The sequence below is a fragment of the Sitophilus oryzae genome, unplaced genomic scaffold (genome assembly GCF_002938485.1).
Source record: "Sitophilus oryzae breed Bouriz unplaced genomic scaffold, Soryzae_2.0 scaffold_1184_pilon_pilon, whole genome shotgun sequence".
In the NCBI taxonomy this organism is placed as follows: domain Eukaryota; kingdom Metazoa; phylum Arthropoda; class Insecta; order Coleoptera; family Curculionidae; genus Sitophilus; species Sitophilus oryzae.
In genome coordinates, this window is record NW_022145820.1 from 2,740,920 (window position 1) to 2,761,224 (window position 20,305).

At 31.1% G+C, this 20,305-nt stretch overlaps 2 protein-coding genes and 1 long non-coding RNA gene across 4 annotated transcripts in view; 2 read left to right on the top strand and 1 right to left on the bottom strand.

The window, feature by feature from the left end:
* The first annotated feature begins 554 nt into the window (after nt 1-554).
* On the top strand, nt 555-5,156 carry LOC115891545. The gene is made up of 4 exons (XM_030912035.1): nt 555-708; nt 769-831; nt 3,349-3,615; nt 4,694-5,156. The coding sequence occupies exons 1-4, from the start codon at nt 703-705 to the stop codon at nt 4,769-4,771; spliced, it is 414 nt and encodes a 137-aa protein (XP_030767895.1). The 5' UTR covers nt 555-702; the 3' UTR covers nt 4,772-5,156.
* Nucleotides 5,157-6,297: 1,141 nt separating this feature from the next.
* On the top strand, nt 6,298-6,822 carry LOC115891546. Its single transcript, XR_004051875.1, has 2 exons — nt 6,298-6,671; nt 6,723-6,822. It is a non-coding gene; the product is annotated as an uncharacterized LOC115891546 (long non-coding RNA).
* Nucleotides 6,823-8,672: 1,850 nt separating this feature from the next.
* The window catches only part of LOC115891547, a 71,482-nt gene continuing 59,849 nt past the window's right edge, over nt 8,673-20,305 (bottom strand). The window contains exons 8-16 of one of the 2 annotated variants that reach the window (XM_030912037.1): nt 17,951-18,184; nt 17,682-17,880; nt 15,925-16,108; nt 15,654-15,871; nt 14,832-14,966; nt 14,507-14,772; nt 14,267-14,435; nt 12,402-12,601; nt 8,673-12,179 (exon numbers count right to left, since the gene is read on the bottom strand). In XM_030912037.1, the coding sequence (XP_030767897.1) occupies nt 12,076-12,179; nt 12,402-12,601; nt 14,267-14,435; nt 14,507-14,772; nt 14,832-14,966; nt 15,654-15,871; nt 15,925-16,108; nt 17,682-17,880; nt 17,951-18,184 (1,709 nt within the window). In that variant the 3' untranslated portion in view covers nt 8,673-12,075. Of the gene's footprint in view, nt 12,180-12,401; nt 12,602-14,266; nt 14,436-14,506; nt 14,773-14,831; nt 15,000-15,653; nt 15,872-15,924; nt 16,109-17,681; nt 17,881-17,950; nt 18,185-20,305 lie in introns of both variants that reach the window. The other variant, XM_030912036.1, reaches the window with a different exon arrangement.

Sequence of the window (20,305 nt, forward strand, 5' to 3'; positions counted from 1 at the left end):
GGAAGGTGCGTCGGCATTTCGATGGATTGCCCCAGCTCGATGTTCTGTATCGAAGTCAAATTCTTGTAATCGTTCGATCCATCTAGCTACCTGCCCTTCAGGATTCTTAAATTGCAACAGCCATTTTAAAGCGGCATGGTCTGTTCTTAACAAGAACTTTCTTCCATAGAGATACTTGTAGAAGTGTTCCACTGCTTTAACTACGGCTAGTAATTGTCGTCTGGTCACGCAGTAGTTCCTTTCCAGTTTTGACAAGGTCTTACTAAAATAACCAATTATTTTTCTTGGCCATCCTGGATTTCAGACAGAACAGCGCCTAATCCAACATTGCTAGCGTCGGTATCTAATATAAAGTTTCCGTTGCCAAGAGGATAGCTAAGTATGGGCTGAATTTCTTACATATTACCATTACTTATATGTATGTAGTATGTAGGAGTAAGACTTATATGCATATTACATACATTAGTATTTCGTAGAATTTTAAAGCATTTATTAAATTGAAAAACATTTTGTGAGTCATTTACATCACCTGTTCCGAAAATGTTTATATACTAATATGATTTTTGAGAAACAATTCCAATTTAGTCGATAGATTAGACACCTTATCATGAAAAGGTAGATAACTTTTATCAAATTACAGACCTATAATCTTTATGTTACAAACTAATAATACATTTCGTTGATTATTGTTAATACGTAAACATGGTGGTAAGTACTAATATCTAAATAATCATGATATAATATATTTTTATTATATTATTATTTCAGGAAGTAGTATACGGCTCGTCCCATTTCAGATCTCTATTAGGAATACTAAAATTAGGCGAAATAGTAAGTAAAAACTATTTGTATAGAATAGTGTATGATGTGATTAAAAAAAGAGTGAATTTGTAGTTCTTAGAATTTGTTTTTGCTTAATCTAATAATAAGTTCTCGAAGTACTGTAAATTTACAAGTGTTTGTAATCAGGCATTGTTTTGATATTTAGGTAGATGTAAAGTAATTATGATTGGTACCTACTGGAGGGTATTGGAAAACAATATATACTTTTAGGAGGATATATTATTGATTAGGTTGTAACTATGTTGCATTTGGCTAACTGTTTATACATCCTGATTGTATCTGAATTGTCTTAGAGCCAATAATATTTTTTTTTCTAAGAACATATTTGGAGCTTTGAGGGAAGGAGTTGCTATATTATATTAATTTAAAAAATACTACACCACACATATTTCCAATTTATACAGGGTGTTTTAAAAAACATGTGTCATCAATCGTGTTGAGATTCCTCACGTAAAAATAATATTTATTTTTATATCTACATAGATATCCAATTCTGCTTCAGCTACAGAGGGTTAAAGTTTTAAATTGTTTTTTCGATTTATTATAATTTCCTTCCAAATACATTTAGAGATTTGAGCAAAATTTTCAGGGTAAAAATTACTATCAGTACTACATATTTTATTAGTGCTAAAAAAGTATCGACAGATTCACCAGGGACGTGCATATGGGTTATCACGGGAATATTTTTCTGTGGAATTTTTGAAATGCACTATAGAAATTTAAAATAAATAATAACAATAAATAATATCGCTTTATTACAGGATAAATATAGCTTGGTACAAGAAAAATACATTAGTTAATTTATTGCGAGTCAACGAATATGTACTATCTGTAGATTAAACATGACTAAAATTTTCTTAGAATGAACTTAGGGATACTTATAATGTAGTTGTAAGAAAAGGGGGCTCAACTTGAAATGATTTATAAGTTATCAGGATATCTCAGGGCATGTGACATTAATATCATTAAAATCCAATTTTCCATTAAAAAATTATATATATTAATCTATATTATTCTGTATATTATTTTGAGCATTTACAAAGTTCTCTTTTGACTTTATTAAAATAAAATCTAAATGAATTTAATAGAATGGTCTTTATGTTAACGAAGCAAACTTGATAGTATTACCCTTGTTTATTACACTCACCTGTACGTAAAACGGGCACAACGGGGAAATCAAAATGTTGATATTTTGGCGAAAGTTTGAAACATTATTTTTTATATAGTAATCGCAAAACAATTTTCTATGCACGTGATCAGCTTTGAGTGACAAGCGATGGCGACAGCGCTGCCAGATTGTGATGGATCTTTGAGATGAATCTTAATTTAAGAGTGACAAACAATATATTTATTATATCATTTTTTAAAGATTTTTACGTTTTATTTTTAATTTAATAACTAATATTTTACTAATAATTTTTATAGCTTATTTTACTTATTACATATTGACAAAACTATAGTCCATTATGAAGATTATTCTAAGCGTTATTATGGGTTATTTAGTTATTTATTGATGTACACCTTAGAATGCCCTAAGTGTTAATAACAAGTAAGAGGGTGCTCTTAATGCACAAACTAATAATCACAGAATTTAATAAAACTAACGTAGATATAACTTTGAAAGTGGTGCAATGTGCTTATCAATCAAACTTACTTCTCTGACTGCACTCAAGAGTAATAAAGGACCTTTATTGTCACGTCCTTGTTCAAAATAGCTTATCAGAGAAGCTACAAGCTCTTTGCTTCGACTATTTAAATGCTTCGGTATATTTTCAACACACAATTTCAAGAAATGCAATACAAAAAATCGAAAATTTAATTCTTAAAAGAATGATTTGTCCTTAAAAGTACAATTTAAAAAAAAATACTATGAAGATAGGCAAAAAAACGAGAATTACTCCAAAGATTCAACAACACGATATTATACAAAATAATGACTGACATTAGGATAATTGTCAAATAATAAACGACAACCTTGCTGAAAACGGCGCAATGTGACCAACATGGCGATAATAAAATTCGGTATAAACTAATTTTTGCAGCTTTAATCTAAATAAAGTATCTGTTACAATAATTTGCTCTATAAAGTAGAAATGAAGAGCTGCTCGGTATCTTAAATTATACAGCAAATTTAAACATTTTTGCCAAAATTTCATTTAATCAAGTTTATAGACTTTAGTGTCAGTGTAGATATGATTGATGACCTGCATCGGAAAATGTTTTGCGATACAATATTATAACTTTAATATAACTTTCACCAAAATAGGAAAATTTCGGTTTCCCTCGTATAATTGGCAGAGATGGGAACTTTATGGCAACTCATTTTTAATTTAGAAATAGATACTAAAAATTCAAATAATTTAGCTACAAATTGCTTAAAAGGTCATCAAAATCGGCCTACTAGATCAAAATATATTAAACTTTAAAATATAACAAGAATTTCAATTGCCCGTTTTTCGTGCCGGTTTTTTAAGCTTTCTAATAATTCAATTTTCTTTATTTTAGCTATCATGCTTAATAGCAGTTTGTATAGTTGCATCAAAATTTCATTATAATTATGATATTGTAAAAGCATTCTATGCAGGAACCGTTATAGGAATTATACTATCTGCAGTCATATTCGGACTAAGTTCAACGGAATCTGCACATTCACTAAACAACAGTCTCAAACTGCAATGTTTTGTTCTTGCGATCCTTTTCCTTTATAACATTATAGTTAGTTCGATCTTCTTGTCTGATTTTAGAGGATGGTCTGCGATTGAAGCTGCTGGGGTAAGTTACAATACTTAACCTTTTATAAAATATCACCACATACTTAGTTTTATCGTATACGTATGGGTATTTAAAATGTGCCATACTTTTTCGCTATATTTTATAAAAATAATGAAGTTTTTTTCAGAGTATAAAAAAGTTATTAAAAGATACTAACAAACAGATAATATATATTTTAATTAAATCTAATTTAATTTTTTTATTATAGTTTAGCTATACGGCTATACTTATACCGGGTGCATCTCAAAAGTGGCTCACCCCTATAAATTTTGGTATGTCAATATATGACATAAATTAGGATTGATTGACGTATTCAGTTGACGTGGTCACTTTCTGTTTCACCGGAAATAACTACAACTTTTTTCTTTAAATCACACCTCGGTATTTTTTTACTTTATTTGATAAGCTTCATTCAGAACCTCGAAATCAGTGGAATAAATTAGTAGTTTCAATTAGTCGTAGAAGATTGTTCATCTAATTATAATGTAAGCATTCAGAACGTCATAATTAGTGGTAGTAATTTTTAATTAGTGGAAAAAGTTAACAAACTTTTGACTTTTTCACTAATTATACTTCAAAATTTGCGGGGAATGTCATTTTGACTTTAATTTTAATTGTGTTTTTTAGACATTGTGAATGATAGTAAACTAAAAAGTTTAAAGTGTAATTGAAACTATTATTCCACTGATCGGGAGGTTCTGAATGAAGCTATAGAATACGACACTCTAAATAGAATGACATATCATATATCAACCTTTGACATATTCGCATATGGTTTATTTGAAATAATTGTAATATGTGATTCATAACGAAAAATTGACTCGAAATATCAAGTGTGTGGTACCAAATTATTCGTAAAAAATGCCTTTTCCAAATATGCTAATGCGCCACCCATTTAAAAAAAAATTGAGATACGATTAAAAATACGATTTGGGCATCTTTTAACAGACACAAAAAACAATAGACCATCAAATCTATTTTTCCAAAGCTCCTTGAATAAAAATTAGTGTTTTTAACATAGCTAATAAAATAGTGATTTTGTTTTTTTAATTCATTATTAATATTTTTTTATTTTTAGGCATTTGGACTCATAGCTTCTTTTCTGTATTTGGTGGATTCCATTCTTACGTTTAAAGCATATGGACTTAGATTTTAATATGCTGTGGACTATCAACAGACCTCATTACACTGCCAGACGAGATGAATATACTTATTAGTATATTAATATAATAATTTAACTACATCTATTTGAATTCTTGTTAATATATTATTTTTTATTTTTTGTAAACTTTTATAATTATATCTGATAACTGTTACATTTTGTGTAAGTTAACTTTTTCAAAGAAAATAGTATTTTAAACATTTTTTTAATCTCCATTTTTGTTCTTCTATAAACTTATCGATAGCACTGAAATTAACCGTCATTTCCAAGCCAAGTTGACGTGATTTTTTCGAGCATACGGCATTAATATACTTTGTTTCTGGTGTGTCTATAAAATTATATAGTTCTCTAATATACTAAAAACATACTAAAAATCACAGCACTGTCGTTTGTTCTTACATTATAAAAGAAGAATATACAGGGTGGCGCATCATACAGGGTGGCGCATTCATTCGCCTCGGTTGATTATACGAAATCGGAAAGATGTAGAAACAAAATATTTTGTGGGTATACGTGGGGAGGCAATACGTGTGTAAATATCTTTAAATATCTCAAAAACCAAAGCTTGTGAACATATTTAACCCTTATAATAAATGCCTTATTTTGTGTTTAAGGATCCAAATAGGAAATAAAGTACCGGGGTTTCCATAAGAAAAAATATAACTTCGGGGTGGATCTTAGTTGTGACATATCCATTACATTTCAAAATAATTTTAAATTATGCAGATTGCCTTCCATTAGCATAACTAGCAACTTATGCTGGGGTGGGCCTGGAGGGGGGGGGCTGGGGTTGAGCCCAGGGGGGGGAGCCTAGCACTTTTGTTTTTTTAAAAATGAGAAATAATTTTAAAAGCACATTTTCTAAATAAAACGTTTACATGAATTTCTCTATCAATAAATTTCATAGACTTGGTTATCAAACCGTGTTCCCGTAGATTACTTAAATACCTACAAATTTTCTAAGAAAATAAAAATTAACACATTTTTTGAACACAACAAAATAAAATTAACTAAACAAAACTAGAAAACGTCAGTTTACTGCATCACAAGCAAATAAAAATTAATACTTAGCCAAGAGTCATAATTCAGGATTTCTCTGGGGGGTGCCCAGCAGTAACGGGGGGGGGGCGGCTCCCCGGCACCCCTGTAGTTACGCCAATGTTGCCTTCCTATATATACCCATAAAATATTTTGTTTCTACATCTTTTCGTTTTCGCATCGAGGCGAATGCGGTGCGCCATCCTGTATAAAATATGATCAAAAAAGGCGCTACGGAAAAATATGTTTTTTTATATAATTGTTAAAAAGAAAAAGTTAATATTGTTAATACTGTTAATATTAATGTAAAAATTAGATTCTTTCAATATCTCTACTTAACTTTTCTATAATATATAATATTTATATATATTTACGTCATAGATGGGTATTTATTCTCAAATATTTGATAATAATACATTTTGGTGATTCAAATTAAATATAAAATTACTACATAAATATCACGATGTAAGATGTCAACAAAACACTGACAACTATTAGATAAGATACGAATCCAGTTCAGATATAAGATTATCAATCAGTTGTTTACCTGATAAAAACCAACACGCTCGTGATAAATTGTTTACCTAAACAGAAGTTAATTTTTCACGACATGAAGCAAAACACCCCTTATTAACAAAAATCTAAAATGAACTTTTCGATTGAGAAATTGCTGCTACTAAGCAATATTGGATTATTCATAATATTAGGAAGTTACTACCTATGCTACTCGGAGTTTTACCATGTTTGTAACGCAACCATGAGTTTTACCATGGAACTAGCCTTGATAGGCACATTAGCAAATATTTCCATGCTTCTAGTGATCAAAAGTGGTCTTCAACTTTCCAGTTTTGAGAAGGTAAATTCAAAAATATTATACTTTTCTTGATTTTGTAACAATTTATTTTAGATTGCGGAATCCACGCTGGCAGTTGTATATATGTCAGTTGCAATCTTAGTATTTAAACGAGTAGATTGGAACTAATAAAGAAATAGACCTACTTAATATATTTCGGTTTTTCATTCATCTGCTTTACTAAAATATTTACTAAATAAACTACTAAATATTAGATATACAGAAAATGCAAGAATATTTTTATATTTCTTCATTAGCAGCTGAAGTAAGAAGCAATAACATACTAGCCCTGATCACTTTATTTGGTCTTGTTGTGGTCTGTACTTTAATGCATACGACAGAGATAAATATATACGACCAGTTGACAGACAGAGAAACAAAATAAAAAGCGGTATACACTGTTGCCGGTTCGTCCGAGAAATCAAATAATAGATAAACCAGAGAATAGGTACATTAAAGAAATGCTAACTTCATGTTAAAAAATGGAAACAGACGCCACCTGGTGCAGCCTGGCAGTACTAGCTAAATTGAGGGGAATTGGACGGGCGGGGCTTAAAAGAGGGGAAATTTTTAAAAAAATATTTTTATAACTGATTTACTGTTTAAAGTTAATAAACATATTTTTTATTACTTTAATATAATTTAAAGTATTAAAAAATATCTCTATTAACTTTACACAGCAAATCAATGATATTATAAAAGACTTATTATTTTCAGAGAAAATTCATAGTAAATAAATTACACATTTAGTAAACAATATCATTTATTTTTTAGAGCTGCGATTTATATTACAATAATATTGAAATATATATATTTTTTAACAATGAAAAAGAATATCCCGGAACCTGAAAAATAAAGATGATCAATTAATGACTTAAATTAGTTCAAAATACATTTTGCAAATAACTAGGAAATTGGAAAGATAAACATACTATTAAAAATACATTTTAGTAGTATGTTATCATCTATTTACTGATAATACATAAGTATATAATAACATGCATAAGGCACTATGAAAATAACACACTAATATCACAAAAAATATGTGCTAATTTAAATTCCTTTATGATCTAATGAAACACTATCTATAGCCTCAATACATGCCATTCCAAAGACAAAAAACTATTATACCAAATAAATATAAGCTGAATAAAACATAAACCAAGCCAACGTGCATAAAAAACCAAAAAATGCATCAAAAAATACTTTTATCAGATCATACCCTTGGATATATTATGTATTTTATATATCGCACATCCCGTTCAAAAGTTTACTAACTCAAAATAGAGAATATAGAGAACATTGTCAAGAGAAGTAAAAGAAAATTTAAGTTAAGGCAATATGCTCCTTTTTGGATATTAATGGCCAAATAATATAATGTTGATTTAATAAAATTTTACTGGCATCCTTCTGAGGTATAAATCAGATTAAAAGGACATTGTTTTTGTAATAATTGTTTGTTTTGTAAACATTTTTTGAAGACAATACAGTTTTGAACGGGCTGTGCGATATAAACAAGGATCTTACTATTATTTGAGGTTAGAAAGTATTTAAATAACATAAAACATAATCAAAATCATTTGTCATCATAAATTATAGAGGTACTTACGTGTTTTGATATTATTATCAGGAAATAATACGTTTAGTTAAACAGGTACGCTGCCAGGCAAGTTCTATCGGCGGGTCTTTGCAAAAGTTGAAATCTAAAAATACAAAACTACGTTTACATCTTAGTTGTATTTACGAATAAAGTATTTGTGTGTAATTTCTGACTTACCAGTTAATTGAATAATCGCATTAAATACATCCAAATGGTAATTTAATATTGTAAAAAGCAAAATTGTTTTAAATCACTTGCCAGGACAGCCGGCCAGCTTCTTTGTTGACAAAATGGCTGCGGTATCATGATTTAAGCAATGTGAGTGACAAAGAAAGCCAATGCCTGGCAAATGTTGCTTTCTTTGTCGTTTATCCTGGCACGTTTAAATTTGACTGTTGCCTATTTTCCCATACAAGTGACACCCCCGTGAGATAAACAAAGATAATATATCTAAAGTATTCCATAATGCCCATTTCTGTTAGACAGTTGTTTAAGTATCTATTACAGCTGTAGTAAAATCAGTAACTATTTGTGGAAAATAAAGTTCCAACCCTAGACTCAACATTTTTCTTAAACTCCTACTTGTGCGACTTGAAATTTTGATGCAAAATCCGGCAATACCGCATTTTTTATCTCTTTTTAATACATTTCTTTGTTCATTCAAGCTGTCTATATCACTGTCTTACACGTTAAAATCTCGGTATAAGTTATATGGGTAATTATGATCGAGTATTTTAAAAATAAAAGTTACATTATTTATTTATACAATTATTTTATTAATATCATTCAAGGGCTTTACAAATAATGTATCAGTAGTAGTTACGTTTTACTAACAGTATAAAATATAAAGAAATTCTCACAATAAACTTAAGAAAATTAACAGAAAAAAAACGGTACCTTACAAAATACAAAAGAACCAATTCCTCACTTCAATGAGCAACAGTAATAATAATTCTAGTTCTACAGTTTGAGTCTAGATATACAAAAATTATATTAGACCGTTTATCTTTATCTTCTTTTTTAATTATTTCCTCTAGATTCTCACTTGGTAAATATTAAATATTAATAAATAAATATTTTTCTTTTCTTTTACAAAGTAATTACTCTTTCAACTATTGTTAAAATAAATACTTAAACTTAACACATTTAATTTCTTTTTATTACTACAATTAATACTTTTTAGTAATATAACCTAAAGCAACTTTGTCACTTTTGCAATCACAATCTTGGTAAAAAGTTTTTTTTAATTACTCTTCTTGAAGACAATAACAGAAAAAAATGCAACAATTACCATTATAAATTTGCTATATAAAATGTTAGAAACTTTAAAGTAAAGCTAGTAATAGTGTTATTTTATTATTGTTTTATTTTGGCATGTTTTTAATGGAGTATCATAATTGTTACATTTTTTTGAAAACACAACTTTTTTCAAATATAATATTTTTCTCTTATTTGGTCAATATAACACCTAACTAACTAGTAATACTTTGGTATTGGAATCTCATTTTTTTGGCAACAAGAACTAGTCTACACATTTCGTCTTTTAACATTAAAAAACTTATAGTTGTCTAGTAAGTACCATGCCACAAAATGGAAATTTCTTTGTTATGATCTTGTCATTTGAGCCTTTAATATCTCCTTGTTTTTCATACACTTTTTTGTCTATTTAAAGTAATAAACAAGGAAATAAAAAACAGCAATGACAAGATCTTATAATATTAAGTTCCCTATAAACTATGAAAATAAGACTACGTTAAATATATAAATATTTTTGGTCAGGGTATTCTTTTTGGTTTTACTAACGAAAAAAGAATCAACAGAATCTTAAGCATTCTTGCAGACAAAATGAATTAATTTTGTAGAGTTGTTTAAAATAGTCTCACAGACGACTTAGAATGTGCTGATTAAGTTATAATAGCTTTATGTTTGAATGGTTCGATCACAGCAGCCTATTCATTTGATAGCCAGTCCACTTACGATCACATATATGGAACTCTGCGTACTTGCCTAGAAGGCGGGATGACACAGTCAAAGTGTACTTGGACCAAGTACATTTGGAAGCAACTTACTTGGATGCTACGAAGCCTTCCAATTCGACTTTGATAAAACAGTCGATACCATACAAGTAACGTAAAAGTGAGCCGCGTGCAACATCTATATAGGTATATTTATATGGTAGCATCTGGTTGACTTGGTCCAAGTACACTTTGACCGCGTCAACGAGGCTTTAAGGCGAAGATTGACTTGGGCCCAGTAAAGATGCGTCCAGACCTACCGCTACGAGAGCGAGACGACCGCGAGACATTCCAATTTTGTTAAGTGTGAACGACAACCTACGGAGCCTAGTTGCTAACTGGGCTCTGTCGGTTTTTTGACGGCCGATCAAAGAAATCTTGCAGCATAGTCTGGACGTGTTTGTGGGTTTAATGTAAAAATTACGAAAAAATATTAGTAATGTCTTCTTCAAATTCGAATATCTCCAAAAATAAAAGTCCGTTTTTCCGGTGAGTGTATATGCAAAAAACTGAAACAAATTGATATTTCCCCACACATCAACAAATGTAAAGAAAGAGCATGAGTATTTCCTGAACCCTTAGATTTTTTCTACTAATTTAGAAACTCAAAAACTACTCAAACTTTTATAATCTAAATTTTTCCCTCAAAAGTTTTTCTCTCAAACTGGTTTGACATAGTTTTTTATTATTATTTTTATTCAAATTATCTATTTATAGACATGCATTTATTGAAACTGTGGAATTACACATCGTGTCGCCTGTGAGACTTAAATAATATAATAATTACTAATTTTAACCGAGAAAATATATTCCTATTTCATATAAATGATGGTTAATAATATTATTAACTCTTGTACATACGAAATGGTTAAAAATTATGTAATTTTCCTTAAAAATATAATAAAATGCTTTTGAAACCCGCATATAACTGAATATCCTTTAGTACCTTCAATAAAAAAAGATGCAATACATATATTTTCAAAAGATTATTTACAATCAAGTTCATTTCGATCTGTCAACGTTCAAAATTAGCTTGATCATAAATCCTTTAGATCATATACGGTATTAGCTGAGTATAGAGATTTGATAAGTAAAGAAAAAACTAACTCTATAATAATACACGAACAAATCAACAAGTATTTAGAAATAACAAGCACATGTATAATACGTAAGTATACTTTAGTTAGTATAATATTTATTACTTAATTAATAAACATCCAGTTGCTTGTAAAGCAACATTTGTTCTGCCTGATATAATATACGGTTATTATAACCTACAAAAACTTTTTCTTATACGTTCCATTTGATGCTTTGCCTTAATAAAAACAATTGGGCACGTTTAGTTTTTTTTTAGTTTGGTTAATTCGGACACTGATATATTCACCTACGAGTAACTAAGATAAATTAACTATTTTATTTCAAAAAATACAGTGGCGCACCTGTTTTTATTAAGAAAAGTCAAACTATTCAACTACTATTATACATCAATTTAAATATTTAGAAAAGTCAATCGAAACTACCTTATCGCGTGCTTTTCTACTAATTATTATACAAAAGCACGTAAAAATTCCAAAACATACAATCTGAATAGTATATCTTACAATAATCTAAATCTAGATATACGGTTACTTGTGAAAGTCATATGTAGAGGAGGAGGTATTCAATTTATCAATTCGAGCTCGTCAGATTCAAACAATTTCTTAAAATTACGCAGTCAGTATCTCCTTTAAGCTTGCCACTGTAGCTCTCCCAATATTTTTTCTCCAGTAGAAAAATAGTTCAGATCATCTGTTCAGACGTTCATGGCATAAAACAATGGCTTTTGATTGGTTGGCACTGGCGGATTTTGAGGTGAAGTCGGTGACGTCATAGTACTGCTAGAACTTTGACTCACCCCTGAAATAGAGTGTAGAAAATTAGTTCTCCAGATGATTGGTCGTTTAAAATTAGTTTTAATCTTAAATAAATATTGTCTTATAATTGAGCTGAGAACTGCCAAAAGACGTGAGGCAAAAGCCGGTGTTTAATTGCGCTACATCTTGGCTCCATCTTGGCTCCATCAACATTTTTTTTGTCACGGCATACACATTAATTGGTAAAAAAATTATGATACAATACCTGAAATATCTTGAGGAGATACGCTCGCTGCCCCTTCCGGAACACCCCTCTCAATAAATCTGGATTTTGTAGGAGAATTAGGAATGGAGTCTTTTGAAACGTACGCTGACATATCTGCAGACTGTCTGTATCCATTCGGTAATGAGCCGCTGTGCTGACTATCACTGTCAGTCAGAGATAAACTGTCAGATGGTGGGTACCTTTTAAAATATTATTTAATGAATTTTATTTAGATAAGCCAAGAAGGTATTCTGAAAAGAAGCTAAAGCGGGGTTTCCACATGCAAGAATTACTGGCGCCAGTGTTCGCCAGTTTATTGGGGCCACAATTAAATGGCGCTATTACCCGTTTCCACAAGTCTATAGAAAATTAAAAATTCTATAGAAAATTAAAAATTCAAAAATTGGCATGTTATTACGGTCAGTTTTATGAGATTTAAACACCTTGTTGTGCTCTAGGGTGTAAGCATTCATAATACTTCGAATTTTAGCCTTTGCGGAATTTACATCAAAGTTGCTGAGAAAATCAGACATAACTCAACTGACAATTCTTCTTAACGCTTCATCCCTTTTACTTCGGTCCTTATAATCACTTATTTTATTGTTCCATAAGCAAGGATGTTGTTCGTAGGCTGCCAAAAACTTTATTATTAATTCAGTAGACCACTTTTTTGAAAAAAAAAACGACATTTTTACAACTAGAGATGCTCGCTGTATTGTTTACACACAAAACTGGCGCCAAAAAGTACAGGAGCGTTGAACTTTACTGGCACATGAATTAGTGGCGCCACTAAACTTGCGCCAGTCGATTTTACAGGTTTCCACATACAATAAAACTGGCGCCAGTTGAATGGCGCCAGTAATACTTGCATGTGGAAACCCCGCTTAAGCTAAGGTTAAGGTAGGTATTCTGAAAAGTTTACGATATGTGACATTCATGCAACAAAACCTGACAAATTTGTTAGTTGTTGATTTTACTTTTTAAAACCACCCTTGCTTGCTGATTGACAAACTGCACCATTATTGAACAAAAATTAGCCAATACAGAAAGTACCGGAAAAAAACGGAAAATCTCGGATGCTTAGAGGTATGGTACCGAAATTCCCGGTTCCGTAAACCCTAGTCATTATTGTCCTAAACAGCTAGTTGTTAAGATAGAACTGGATAACTGGAAAAATAATGCGGTTTCCTAAAGAGATTATGAAGAAAAAAAAAACATTTTTTCCATAGCAACTGTTAAAATTACCTTATATCTATGAAAAATAGTACTTTAACCGCAAGGGTAGATTAAATGATACTTTAACAGCGAGGATAGGTTAAAAACTTTATTTCTTCTCGAACGTTTCTTAATTGCCTCCATTTTTGAAAATTTTTGTATTTCTTTTCATAAGTTATTCGGGATTTAAATGGAAGTAGTTTGGATATGGCGTTTGTCGCCTCAGTCTGAATATCTGTTGGTAATTTACTTATTTCGTTTTGAGCCATTTCTGGCTCCAATTCAATCAGCAATCGACAAGAAAGAAAATAATTAAAAAATATTGACTCAAAACTGACAACTAAAGAGACAGCTTTATTTATTTGTCAAATTACCTAGAAACCAACGCCAACCCAGCACAATATTTTTCTACTCGTAATAAATTCCTTGAAATAATAATTTCTGAATATTTTTTAAAACGTAACTCGCTATGGAAAACAAATATTGTTTTATACACGACGATAAAATTGCATTATCGTCTCCCGAAATCATTCACTCGCGATTTCACCGCTCGTAAATTAATCTTTTCCGGTAGACGTCTTGTATAATGTACATTGTAAGATCGGAAACTTCACAGACTACTCCTTTTTTCGTATTTAAATCAAAAATACCTTGGTCCGACTGTAGGAAAACTGTGTCGATTTACTTTAGTTGCATAGTTTCCTTCGCCTTGCCAGACCGGTCCAACCATGGGACGATATCTAGGATTTGAGTTGTAGTATCCACAAACAGACATAGTAGGAGCTGGTGTTTGAGTTGACCGAGCGGTTGAAAATTGCCCTATAACAATAAAAAAATTGTTTTTATATTATGTTCAACAAGTTAGAGCTCTGCTTCCAGTAGTTTAGTACCTGGCAACGGAGATTCACTTCGGTTCGATAATAAATGAGGAGGAGGGGGCTGCCCATTTGGATAAGGTGGCATACCCCTCATACCGATAGCCTTTGGCGGTATTGGTGGCATCATATTTGGATTATAGTGGTGTTCTTCCATGTGGTGGTGAATCCGAGATTGGTAAATAGGCTCAATGTATCGTTTATTGATCTGGTTTTGACTAGATACTCTGGAAACATAATCGGGCGATCCAGCGTGCTGATAATATTGCACAGGTTGGTACCTACAAATAGTAAATACTACTTATTTTTACAGGACAAACATTCAAGATAAATAAATTACCCTTCAATGTGATTGTATGGTATATAAACCATTGTTTGATGATACTGTTTTGACATATCCATGGGTGGAGGAGATTGAGGTCTTCCATTTCTCTGCCTGCTTACCGGTACTGACTGGTAACAGTCATTGGAAACTCTAACCACAGAAGAATAAACGTTCATGTTACTCCTATAATTTAATAGAAAGCGGCCCGTCACCATATAAACAAAAATATAACCTAAAGTCAAAGATAAAGGAAATAAATTTAGATTGGAAAGCCCGTCAAAATATATAATTGTTTTGGGTCGCGACCGTCGTACGCGATCTGGCGCTGCTATAGCGGTTGTTAAAGACAACCGCCAAACAATAACAGTAATAATTTTCTCTTGTCAAAGTCAGAATCTTCAAAAATTATAAAATCTTTTAAAATTTAAACCGCCCTCGTTTAAAAAATACCGAAAAGCGTTTAAAGCGTCCATTCTGAAAGTTATTATTGCTATCTTGTGAGTTTAATTTAAATTTTACTTAGTCAAACCCGTGATAATTGTGAAAAAGTGGCATTAAAAACTAAAAAAACTGTGTCACATACATGTCCTTATATAAAATAAGGTTTTTTGTATGCAACACACTGTATTGTATAAAAATAAAAGAAAATAATAATAAATTTGAATAAATAATATTTGGCGATATAATTCCGGAAAAGCCGAACCGATCCGAAATTATCAAAAGCTTTGGGTCGCGACCGTTGCAAGAATAGCGCCAAATAGTGTTTACATTGTTCTTATGGGCACTTTCCAATCCCCTAAACCTGTTTCATTTTTCTATGCCTAAAGTGTAAAATACCTTTGATATAAGTCTTGTCTGGAAGAACACCGCTGATTGGCACAATTCTGGTAAGGATTCTCGTCTTGCAATGATGTAGGTCTATATTGGGGAGGATAGACTCTAGGTTTACCGTCTTCCGACGTGTTGACGTACTGGTAGTTTGGCAAGTTCTGATTGGCATTCTTCTGTTTCGAGTTGTCAGTCAAACCACTTTCTGAGTAATATGGCCATGCCACCTATAAAAGACAAATATTAAGATGATTAAAAACATAATATTACATCAATTTACTCTGGCTGGTGGTGGAGCAGGTGGTTGTAACTGATTTTGAATTTGTTGTAAGATTTCCGTGGTTGTACCGAACCGTGGTTTGATACCCCGAACGCTAGGCCTTCTATTGAATCCGTAATCGTCATTCTCGTCATCTTCATCGTTCTTGCTTTCTTTTGAAGAGTGTTGATCATTGGGGTGATACCTAAAGTAAATAAAATTATTAGGTAAACCTTCATTAAAATATTGCAGTTATTCTACTATTAATTTTTACTTAAGGTTCATAGCTGAAGAGAAATGCTATAATAATACACCCACAGAGGCACGAAAAACGGGCACATTTTTGGATATATTTTGTTCTAGTAGGCCGATTTTGATGATCTTTTAAAGAGTTTGTAGGTAAATTATTTGACTTTTTAATCTCTCTTTTTTAAATTAAAAATGAAGGATCCCATCTGTCAAATATACAAGGGAAAACAAAATGTTGATATTTTGGTGAAAATTTGAAACACCCTTTGGAATATGGTCACAAAGCAACCAATTTAAAAATCATTTTATCATCTAAATACATATTTATTTTTTGGTTCATCTCAATAGCTTTATTTTTGTTGGAGATATTCGCTTTTGAAAAAGACACTGTTTTGAATGAACATTTTTTCGTAATTTTTATTCAAATAATAAAATGCTACAGAGTTACTCCCCATTAAATGAAGGAAATGAATATAAAATATGTCAGAAAATTATTACTAATACTGAGCAGAGTTGGAAAAATACCCGGTATATTGAAATTTGGGTAAATACCCGATGTTTTACATTCGGTATATACAAATGGGTAAATACAGGGTACACTGAATCTGGGTAAATACTATATACCCGGTATATACCCAAGTACGTTTATTTTGTTAATCTAGCGTACTATAACAAATTTTAACAACAATTTGTTGTTACCTTACTTAGATAAGTAATAATAAGATTATACCACAAACGCTGCACAATAGCACAATAGCGCCTTAATTGTACCGAAAATACAGCACAACGCAGACAGTTCAATAATTTAGGTTAGGTGAATAATCGAATTTTACAAGAAGGTTCCTCGACAAAATATACTCTCAATGCAACCTACACAACCTGCAATCTGGGTATACAGGGTGACAATTTGAAAACGAACAGTATTTAATATTGCCTCTACCGATGGTAGTATGAAAATTTGGCGAAACACGTCAATTTACATATCAAGGGGGACAATTTTTGAGGCATTTGTTGTCGTGTTACTTTCAACCCCTTGACCCTAGGGCACCTACCCCTAAAATTTTAAATAGCAACCCCTATTTCTTTTACCATTTTTGTGTTTCTTATTTAAATCTACATAAACTGCATTATTTTTTTGAGAATCTTATAAGAAACACAAAAATGGTAAAAGAAATAGGGGTTGCCATATTTCCAAAAATATTAAGCTATCGAGATGAACCAAAAAACAAACTATTGATAAAAAATGTACCTAGATGACAAAATGATTTTTAAATTCCTTGTTTTGTTAATATATTCCACAGAGTGTTTCAAACTTTTACCAAATATCAGGATTTTGTTTTCCCTCGTATAATAGACTCCAGGAACTTTCATTTTTAAGTTAGAAATAAACATAAAAAGTAAAATAATCTAGCTACAAATTGCTTAAGAAATTATCAAAATCGGTGCACTAAAACACAATATAATATAAAACTTTGAAATACATGAACTTTTAGGGTGCCCATTTTTCGTGCAAACCAAACCAAACTAACTTTTTCTTGATCCTTTCAATTCTGCCAGCATCTTGTTGTACAAACATCGCCAGTTCGTCTCCTGACTCCGAAGCAGATGGTGTTCCTGCCAATACATCAGGAGCGATCCTTTTATGTTCTTCATCTTCATTCTTCAAACCTTCATCAATGTCTTCTAGGCTGTATTCTGTGCCGGAGCTAGCTACAGATAGCCTTTCACCTACAGGAATTATTATTACGTAAACAAATATGATGACGTTACCAAGTTATTAAAAAAAAACAATCCTTACCTGGTTGAACATGGGGATGGTTGGTTAAATGATAGTAATAATCTTCATTTTGGTTCATGCCTAAAGTAACGCAAGCGGTTAGAGGTGCAAGGGTAGAGAGGAACTGTCTTCGAGACTCGCTTGTTGTAGAGGAGGAACTCATTTTGTTCGTAATGGCACTGTGGCTTAAATCAGGTGGGTTGGCGACAGCGCGAGGTATATCCGGCAAGTCGTGGTTGTGAGGACCACCTAAACCTTAATAATAAATAACAGTTAAAAAGAAGGAGAAAAAAGACTCAAAGTCTCGGTCTCAACGTTTATATTAAGTTAAACAGTGACACGTGTTTCGCTCATACGAAGTCTACAATCCACACACACCGTTTGAATTTTACATATTAAAATAACAATGAAATAGTTCAAAACAACACTGTTAGTGTTGTTTTAATACGTAAAATGTGAAAGTGTGTGACGGTGTGTGTGGATTGACTTTAATTGATAATTCACTGTTTAACTTAATATAAACGTTGAGACCGAGACTCTGAGTCTATTTTCTACTTCTTGTTAATTTAAACCAGGTCTCTTTGAGAAGAATGGACGCCTTCTTTCAATAATAGATAGTTATCAAAATAAACGTTTTAATATGTTTTCACATAATAATACTGCTTGTGACTTCTGTCAAATTTATCTACAATCAGATCATACTCAGATGAAAAAAAAATCACAACGGAAAATGTTTTGATAAAGTTTTTAATATGTTACATTTTGTATTTTTAGCCTTATTTCCTTGAGTTTTTTTAACAAACTGTATATCAACTTTAATTCGTAAACTCAGTTTATTATAAACTTTAGTATTTTACTTATTATACAAGGTTAATCGAAGAGTTGTTTTTTACCCTACGCTTTTTTAATTTTCATGAAACATTATTTTGCCGTCAGAACCATGTTCCCTGAATATTTTGTTTTTTGACTTATGTCAACACATGCCTTGGTTAATTTTAAGAGCAAAATGAACTGGCCACAAATATTTTGCAATTTCTTCAATTATTATCGTAACTTTTTGATGTTATTTTTCATAATGACGAGGTGACTTTGGTGATTATTGTTCACAATAAAATATTAGTATCGTAGATTTTGCAAAAGTCATTGATCTTGTTGAAGCTGGCCGAATTTGTAAATATTCGCTTGGTCCTTGAAGAAGAATAGGAAAACATAACACAATATATTTGAAGCCTCATTAACAGTATGAACCTACGTCCACAGACAGTTATAGCAGCCGAGGTAGATAATATCAAGTATTAGAGTATTTTTTACAACAAGTAAAAACACAAAACTGTGCGTATATTCTTTAAATATAGCGAGTAATGTTTAAACCATAGATTAAGAATAAGTTTAAACGGATAGTTGGGTCTGGCCTTTATAATCCTAGTTAAACCACCATTGTTAAATCCAGACAATTTATTTCATTAAACTGAATCTATCCTAAGTACTTCTAAAATAAATATATCTACTTCCTTACTGTACTATTGGCTAAATTCCGATTTGTGAAAGAAGGAAATTCAAAAATATTGTTCTTCAGTTTAAAATAAAAGAAAATTTATGTAATGCAAATATTGTTAAAAGTTTAAAAGAAGATCTCGTTTTGTTTGATTTTGTAATAAAATTTATAAGCAATTCATATTTCTTTGTTTTAGTTTACTAATGTTATTTACATTTTATATTTTTTTCCGAACGAAGATATTCGAACAAAATATATTTTTTATATACAGAGTGATCCCCATTGTATTCGGGAAATATATTCTACCGATAAAATAAGTAAAAAAGTTCGTATAAATGTATGTCCTAAAATGCTTCGTTTTGGAGATAGAGGGTATAGAAGTTTCATTTTTATTTCGATTTTCTTTTCAAATAATTTCTTAACTAATATATATATTTGGATGAAAATTGGTGTCTGTGTGTTATTTACATGAGCAATTTGATTTCAATGTCAATATGACTCCCACTCGAAAGAAAATAAACCATTAGTGGTCAAACGCACTGACGACCAGGGCGCTGCTAGGTAGCATGACAGGTGTAATACCAAATACCATTAAATCTAATGATACTACGCGCAGCAACCTGGCCGTTGGCTGGTCGCTGCGACCAGTAGAGTGCACTAAAATATTATTATTTTCTGCCGCTTGTTGCCGCTTTTCTTTCAAATTAATAATTTTTCAGATATATATATATATATATATATATATATATATATATATCCCATCCCTCAAATTCAACTCAAAATTTTCAATAAGATATAGTGTTTTAGTGTTGTTTTTGCACAAGTGCAGAAAAAACAAAAAAATAGTATATAGACTGGATCAAAGGGAAATTTAAATCTAG

What these genes read in the sequence shown, in the direction of transcription:
- LOC115891545 (XM_030912035.1), top strand. An exon ending in TACTAAAATTAGGCGAAATA is followed by an intron (nt 832 to 3,348) that starts GTAAGTAAAAAC and finishes TCTTTATTTTAG; the next exon opens with CTATCATGCTTAATAGCAGT. An exon ending in CTGCGATTGAAGCTGCTGGG is followed by an intron (nt 3,616 to 4,693) that starts GTAAGTTACAAT and finishes TTTTATTTTTAG; the next exon opens with GCATTTGGACTCATAGCTTC.